The sequence below is a fragment of the Mugil cephalus genome, chromosome 14 (assembly GCF_022458985.1).
Source record: "Mugil cephalus isolate CIBA_MC_2020 chromosome 14, CIBA_Mcephalus_1.1, whole genome shotgun sequence".
Lineage (NCBI taxonomy): Eukaryota > Metazoa > Chordata > Actinopteri > Mugiliformes > Mugilidae > Mugil > Mugil cephalus.
In genome coordinates, this window is record NC_061783.1 from 22,909,270 (window position 1) to 22,916,931 (window position 7,662).

The 7,662-nt window shown below is 40.8% G+C and overlaps 1 protein-coding gene across 1 annotated transcript; it reads left to right on the forward strand.

The window, feature by feature from the left end:
• Nucleotides 1-480: 480 nt before the first annotated feature.
• Nucleotides 481-6,819, forward strand: LOC125020519 (glyceraldehyde-3-phosphate dehydrogenase-like). The gene is made up of 12 exons (XM_047605902.1): nt 481-598; nt 876-923; nt 3,955-4,054; nt 4,149-4,258; nt 4,345-4,435; nt 4,548-4,663; nt 4,751-4,832; nt 5,561-5,712; nt 5,795-5,873; nt 5,947-6,030; nt 6,124-6,221; nt 6,455-6,819. Exons 2-12 carry the CDS (start codon nt 901-903, stop codon nt 6,522-6,524), a joined length of 1,005 nt encoding a protein of 334 aa, XP_047461858.1. The 5' UTR covers nt 481-598; nt 876-900; the 3' UTR covers nt 6,525-6,819.
• Nucleotides 6,820-7,662: the final 843 nt, after the last annotated feature.

The following is a 7,662-nucleotide window of genomic DNA, read 5'->3' on the forward strand; positions in this document are numbered from 1 at the left end:
ATTGTTGATTTTGGCTTGTGACTGTGTTGAGCCATCGGGGCCACCATAGAAAGAGATTTAGGTAGGAAAACATTTTTAAATGTCAGCCACACTAACCTTCTGAGCAAATGAAAATATCTATTTTATCACATATAAAAAAACTAACTTTAATTTGTTTATTCTCCTACAGATTTTACAAACTGTAGCTTCCATCTGAAAAGTCACACCCTGCGGAACGGTTGCTCTTTGGCACTGTTGCCTAGCAACCTCATTGTATGTGGCCTGCTCGGGGACTACTTTGCTTGGCGGAGGAGAGAAAAGAGAGAGAAAGAAGGAACAAAATGGGGGAAAAGGGCAATTAAAATTCACATCCCGTCAAATTAAAATAATTGAGTACTTGACTCTTGTTTAAAAGACTTGTGTCGCCACTTTATGGAAGTTAAATACCCTTTAAACCGTTTAAAGGTAAACTGAGCTTCACCTGGACAAACTTAACGGTCGAGGAGGGGGCGTGGCCTCCTCCAGCGCGCGGCATATAAATGGCGGTTCTTCCCGGTTCTTCCCAGCTCCCACTTGTTCTTCATCAGGAGACAGACTGAGGCTCCTTCACTCTAAAACGGTACTTTGATATTTTTTTATCCACTTTAATACAAGCTGTCACTGCAGATGGATAATTCAACGTTGAGGGTTTGGTTTTAGAGTCTTATCTGAGCAAAAGGTGGAAGATAAACTGAAAGAAAATTGGCTCTTTCGTGAGGACTCTTGTACTTCCTGTCGTGTAGTTCGTATAAATCCACCTTTAAATTTTTTTTTATGTTATTATTTTTTAATGTAAGTTTTGTGGTGATTTCTGTAGCTTTTGTATGATAAATATAAGTTTTATGTCCACCTTTCAGTGAGGACTATACTACATCAGACAACATGGTGAAGATTGGAATCAATGGGTGAGTCCATTATTTATTTATTAATGTTTAGTTGTAGTTTACTGTACAATATTCACTTAAATGGTCACTGAAATCCAAAGTCTGCCATCCTATACACTGTAAAAAAAGATAAAAACAACAAATAAAACAATAAAACCTTTTAATGGGACGTTCAAGAAGCAAACAACAGTTTTTTTTTAAAGAAAAGGGTCAAATCTTGTAGAAAAACGATAACTTAAAATGTCACTGTTATAGCTGTAGACACCATGTTACCTTTGGCTGAGTAACACTGATCTAAAAAGATAAAAACATCCTTATAAAATTACACTTTCGCCTAGAATTTCTAAAGCAAATTAAAGAAGTAAACCTTGATCACTTTGTTTGTAAAATCTATAAAGAATCAGGTTATTCTTTACGTTCATGTTAAACCCAAAGAAAAATGATCTTCTGCATCTCCAGCTGGATTAATGTTTTCTTTCTCTGGAGGACGAATTTGAGTTATACATCAAAAAATAAGACATAGGAAAACCTTCATTTCCTAAATAACTCAACAGATTTTTGTAAGAGGAACCAGGAAGTTATGACCATTTTCTGCTTTTCTTGGTCTTTCATGATTGTAAACTAAATATTTTTGAGCTTTAAGTGGTTTATTTGGACACGTTTGGCTCCAGAAACTGTGACGGTCATTTTATTTGGGATGCGGTTAAAAATGGGAGTGGCGCTCAACCAACAAAGAGAAGAAAAATATTTTTAAGCTATTTATTCAGTCTCTCCTCTGATTATTAATGGTCGCGCTCGGCGTCCCATCCCTTCTCTCCGCCCGTATCTCCGCTCTCCTCGGCTGTCACATTCCTTTTCATTCTCCCCGTCGTCTAATTTTAACTCGCTAACCTTTTCCGCCGAGGCCCGGACTTCGTTCGTTCGTCTGGCCCGGCTGGTGTGTATGTGGACGCTGGTCTGATTTTTGGAGATGAGCGTAGAAACATTTTTCTTTCCTCCTCTGAAGCAGCTGCTGTCGAGCTGCAGGGAGACCGGGCTCTGATAATCCTGGACCGGTACCAGCGGCAAACAGAACCTGGGCTCGGGTCCATTTTGGCCCGTTCGGCTGCTTAGAGGCTTCCCAAAGCTAACGGAGGAGAAACTGTCCTACGGAGGCAGACGGAAACCGAATCACTGATGTTTTTATAACAGACACACTCGTTATTTAAGCATTGATTTATCTACTGTGTGAATTAGTATAAATTTAGCTTTAGCTTTAGCAAAAGAGAAGAAGATGTTAGCAAACAAATGGTTCCAACGTGTTGTTACAGTTAAACAAGGTAAATAAACACTGAGTTGCAGCAAAGACTTTCAACCATCAAACACCAGAAATCTTCACTTCCTGGTTCGTGCTCATGTATTTTGGACGTTCATGTCTGATTGTCTCGCGTCCAGTTAAATGTCCTGGGTGCTGCAGACATGTCTCCGTCCACATACCAGCCTGTCAACAGCTTTTTATCCTCAGACGCTTGTTTTTTCTCCGGCATGCAAATACGAATCCTGTGTCCAGGTTCCTTGGAGCAAAGCATTAACCCCGTCCCACTGCTTCACTGCTTCACTGCTTCACTGATTCATGTATTTTGACGTTCATGTCTGTTTCTCGCGTCCATTAAAGTCCTGGGTGTCAAAATTGCTTCACTGATTCACGCTTCAACGCTTTATTCAGACCTTGTTTTTTCTCGCTTGCAATAGATTCCTGCCAGGTTCCTTGAGCACATACGTCCCACTGCTTCACTGCTTCACTGCTTCACATATACATTAAAACCTTTAACACCAGCAGGTCCATGTCACAGCTACATTCATTTTGTGATATTAAAGACAAAGGTTTTCATTAAGAAATCAGCTTATTTATATTTATGCACAATATTGAGAAATTTGATGGTTTTGTAATACACATGGTATCTGTATTTATAATATTTACGTACAGTTATTTATATTTTTGTAGAGCTGTAATTATTATTCGTATTTATATACATGTTTAGTGATGTATAACTTTATTTACTATAGCTTTTATATGATATATACTGATGTTAATAATAAATTGACTCTCTTGTCTAAAGGATGGAAGGACCAGATCACTAGATTACTTTGTTCTTGTTAAAGTCTATCAATCACTCATAAGGAAACTTCCTCACACTCTCATCTGAATCATTTCTTGCTGAAACCTGATGGTTAATGTGACGTTTGTATTTATTTAAGTCAGTGTCTTTCTCCACTAACTCTGCTGCCTTTTCCTTTAACCTCTGGAGCTTCAGTGAAGTGGATAAAATGTAAAATAAATCAGGCCTTTTAAGGTGCAGCCGTCCTCTGCTCTGACACCAGTTTGGCTTTTAGCGCCACCTGCTGCTCAGAGTAAACATATAAAAACGGATGCAGCATTTAGATTTATTACTTTATACGTCCGGTGCTTTGAGCCAGAAAAGCCTGATTTGGCAGATTATTACACTTGAAATGTGTTTTCTCTCATTTCTACCACAATCTGAAGAATTAAGATTCAATATTTATATGATTTCAACCTTGAAGATATTTTTTTTTACCAAGTACAGACTAGGAGTTTATTTTTTTCCTGACATAATTTGCTTTAACCATGAAATTATTAGCAAGCAACTTAAAATTATCCAAAATTGAGAATATTTTTCTTTTATTTCATTTGCATTGAGGTGAGAAACTATGAGTCTCTTAAAACTGGCATGAAAATCTCTTCACCCTTAAACAAAACTTAACATTCAAGCTGGTTCCTGTTGAAGTAAGACACTGAAATTGATTTTTTTTTCATAAAAATGAACATTTGAAATCTTACCACTACAAAAAAGTAGAAACAAACAGGGAATTTGGGCATTTCTACCTTCATATAAGCAATTAAATGTCATGAATTAAGATATTTAGGGTTAAAACTCCAATATTTACTTTTGACTTTGCTTTGGAGTGAATTGAGAGCAGCAGACACTATGAATTAGTGTCATTTTTCATGTAGGTGTCGCAGACTTTTATTATATTTGTCTGTCTGTCTCAGATTCGGACGTATCGGTCGCCTGGTGACTCGAGCCGCTGCCACTAGCGGCAAAGTGGAGGTGGTGGCGATCAACGACCCCTTCATTAACCTGGACTACATGGTGAGACGACCCGCTGCACCCGGTTAAAAGGGAATTATTGGAGCATGTGTGAGTAGTTTCTCGTTAAATTTCTCCATCGTCCGACCCGTTTCAGGTCTACATGTTCAAGTACGACTCCACTCACGGCCCCTGGAAGCACGGGCAGGTGAAGGCCGAAGGCGGAAAGCTGGTCATCGGAAAGATGAGGATCTCGGTTTTCCACGAGTACGTACGCGTACGTCGGCCTCTCGCGGTTTGTTCTTCCAGCGGCTGCTCAATGAATTAACCTTCCTGCCTGTGATTGAACACAGGAGGGACCCGGCCAACATCAAATGGGGCGAGTCGGGCGTCGACTACGTCGTGGAGTCGACTGGCGTGTTCACCACCATCGAGAAGGCGTCTGTGAGTTAACGCATAAACTCTGGTGGTTGTTCGTGTTGGTAAATCATGTACAATAAGTTATCGTCCATCCCTAGTTACCGCTGCTTTAAATCTTAACTCTTGCCCCTCCCAGTCTCACCTGAGAGGCGGAGCTAAGAGGGTGGTGATCTCCGCCCCCAGCGCCGACGCTCCCATGTTCGTCATGGGCGTCAACCACGACAAGTACAACAACTCCATGAAGGTTGTGAGGTGAGTCTCTGCAGGACTCGTCCGTGGCTCAGTTTTCTCGTTTAGTTTCTAGTTTTATATTTTTTATTTCCTGTTTTGTCTCCATAGCAACGCTTCCTGCACAACCAACTGCCTGGCTCCCCTCGCCAAGGTCATCAACGACAACTTCGGCATCGTCGAGGGTCTCATGGTAAATGAAAAAAAGAATAATTTAAGGACAAAAGAGAAGCTTGTGGTGTTAATATTGACATAAATGTCATTAATGCCGTGAGACACTGACTCTGAATCATTGCTCACACAGAGCGGAGCGTTTTGGGACTTAACATTAAATTAAAATCCTCCATCTTGTAATTCCTCAGTTCTAATTTTCTCTAAAGCCCTATTTGCACGGGACTAGTTTTATCTGGGAAAACTCCATTTGTAATATCTGATCTTAATCCCGTGTGAATCGTCCATGTCTGTGATTTCTAAAGTAAAAATTAAACCGCAAATTTCCTATAAGTAAGTCTGGTAACACAAAGGTCCTGAAATAAAACTAATCCAGTGACAATCAGCATCTCTTTAGGGCTGAGTTTTTACTTTTACGAGCCTCTTACCATTTAAGAATCACGAAGGATGTTTAATAAATCAAAGTGTGGACCAGGGATGAAATCATTAAATCAATCATTAACGTGGAGCTTAAATACTGACAGGTCATTGGTCACTTCTTCCCCGGCATAAATAGTTTAAAAAATACATTTTTCTTATCCTACTCCAAGTAATAAAAGCCGTCTCTGACATCCAGTGGAGTGAAGTGGAAAGTAGCAGTAAAACTAGTCCCGTGTGACCATTTAACCAGTGACACAGTCTCCATCTTTATGGCGTTTATGAAACTACAAAACACTCATGGCCGCTCACCGACGTTTCTAATCCGTCCAGAGCACCGTGCACTCGGTCACCGCCACCCAGAAGACCGTGGACGGCCCCTCTGGTAAGATGTGGCGCGATGGACGCGGCGCCTCCCAGAACATCATCCCCGCCTCCACCGGCGCCGCCAAGGCCGTCGCCAAGGTCGTCCCCGAGCTGAACGGGTAACTCTCACCTCACGTTCTCTGAGGGGGGAAATAATAACAACTGTCCGTGGACTAAAACGCTCTGATGGTCTTGTTGCAGTAAACTGACCGGCATGGCTTTCCGTGTCCCCACCCCCAACGTGTCCGTCGTTGACCTGACCGTCCGTCTGCAGAAGCCTGTGAGGATTTATAATCTTATCTGTTTGTGTATTTATGTCATAACCGAGCTAAACTTGTCGTCTCCTGCTTCAGGCCAAGTACGACGACATCAAGAAGGTCATCAAGGCCGCCTCCGAGGGACCCATGAGGGGAATTCTGGGATACACCGAGGACCAGGTGGGTGGACGTTAAGACAGCTTGTATGTCTGTACGTGGGACACCAGGTGGCAGCAGGTCTCTGAACATCAGGACATCTCTGTTTCTGCTCAGGTCGTGTCCACAGACTTCAACGGAGACACTCACTCCTCCATCTTTGACGCCGGCGCCGGCATCGCCCTCAACGACAACTTTGTCAAACTGGTTTCATGGTGAGTCCAGGAGTTTCCAGCGTTGTTTTGGTCTTTACTGATCATTTAGTAGCTTCAGAGGATTCAGAAACATTCCTGTGTGAATTATTTACCTCTAAAGGTAAAGTTGGATTAAAAAATGAAGGACTAGTAAAACTTTCATACATTTGTGACACGACAAAACGAAACATTTATGATGTAAATCTCGCTGCCTCTCCCATAAAAATTGCTTTAACTTTGTTGATTGTCTACAGGTACGACAATGAGTTCGGCTACAGCAACCGTGTGTGCGACCTGGTCCAGCACATGTTCACCAAGGAGTAAAGAGCCGCGACCTCCAGCTCATGATTCCCTTCACCTTCAGCTGGATGCTGCACCGTCCACCCCGGGAGCAAACTACTTCTACAGACGTATATAAAAATATAATTTTTATATGATGAAGTCACCGCTGTTCTGTTCAGCAGTGGGAGGTTGTACAGTTATTTTCCATCACTGAGCTGTATTATACTGACTGCTCTCCAAACTGTGGCTGATTTGCACTTGACATGACAATAAAAATCCACAGTTTGTGGGAAAACGTGCAATTTTTATGACATCTATTGCACTTACTATACAAAAATAAGTGTGTCTGCCTTTTTTTTCCTCAAGACTATATGTCAACATGTTGTCTGTCAATGGTCTCGTCTTAAATTATTGGTTTATGAAATTCAGTATCTTAGTGATGAGTCACAAAATCATGGAATATTTTTTAATTGTAGAAGGAAATAATCTGACATTTGCAAATATGGCTATTTACAGACAGGAAAGAGTCACTTTGATTTAGTTAGTTCTGAGTTAAAACGTAAACATTTGCCAAAATGTGACCCCTAAAATAACAAAGAGTATTTCTGTTACATTTAAAAAGCGAAACGTACCGTTTATTGGGCAAAAATAATTTATGTCATGACCAAATGTTCGGCTAAGGTTAGCTACGGTTAGCCGTTAGCCAGCCAGCTAGCCAGAAAAAGGCTGTTACGTTTATTTGATATCCGCTATGTGCACTAAAGAGACAGGGCTGTTTCTTGAGGGGGAAAAAAGTAAAATAATCGGAGGAAACAATATTTTCCTGTGTGAATATTTAGTGCAGTGAACGCTATAAAATATTTTAACCGGTTTATAAAGATATTTTTAATCAGGCATTTAGAAGGCCGCCTCATATGATTCAAACCATGGCACGAGCATCCCAAACGGTTTAAATATTTTTCATTATTAATTGGAAACAGTATTATTGAATTTATATTTATGAGTATACGAGTGTTTTAAGAACTTATGAACACCTTCCGAGCAACTGTGAGTGTTTTAAATGACCTACGTGTATCCATCTCGGACGGTTGGCGTTGTTAATCAAATGTATGCCAATACTCAAACGTTAGCTAATGCTAACACGTAGCTAATGGCGGAAAATTACAAGGAGGTGACACAA

Bases quoted from the DNA above. Each gene is read 5' to 3' on its own strand.
- LOC125020519 (XM_047605902.1), top strand. From the start codon at position 901: ATGGTGAAGATTGGAATCAATGG. The intron at 5,713-5,794 runs GTAACTCTCACC...GTCTTGTTGCAG, and splicing joins GTCGTCCCCGAGCTGAACGG to TAAACTGACCGGCATGGCTT. The intron at 6,222-6,454 runs GTGAGTCCAGGA...GATTGTCTACAG, and splicing joins TTTGTCAAACTGGTTTCATG to GTACGACAATGAGTTCGGCT.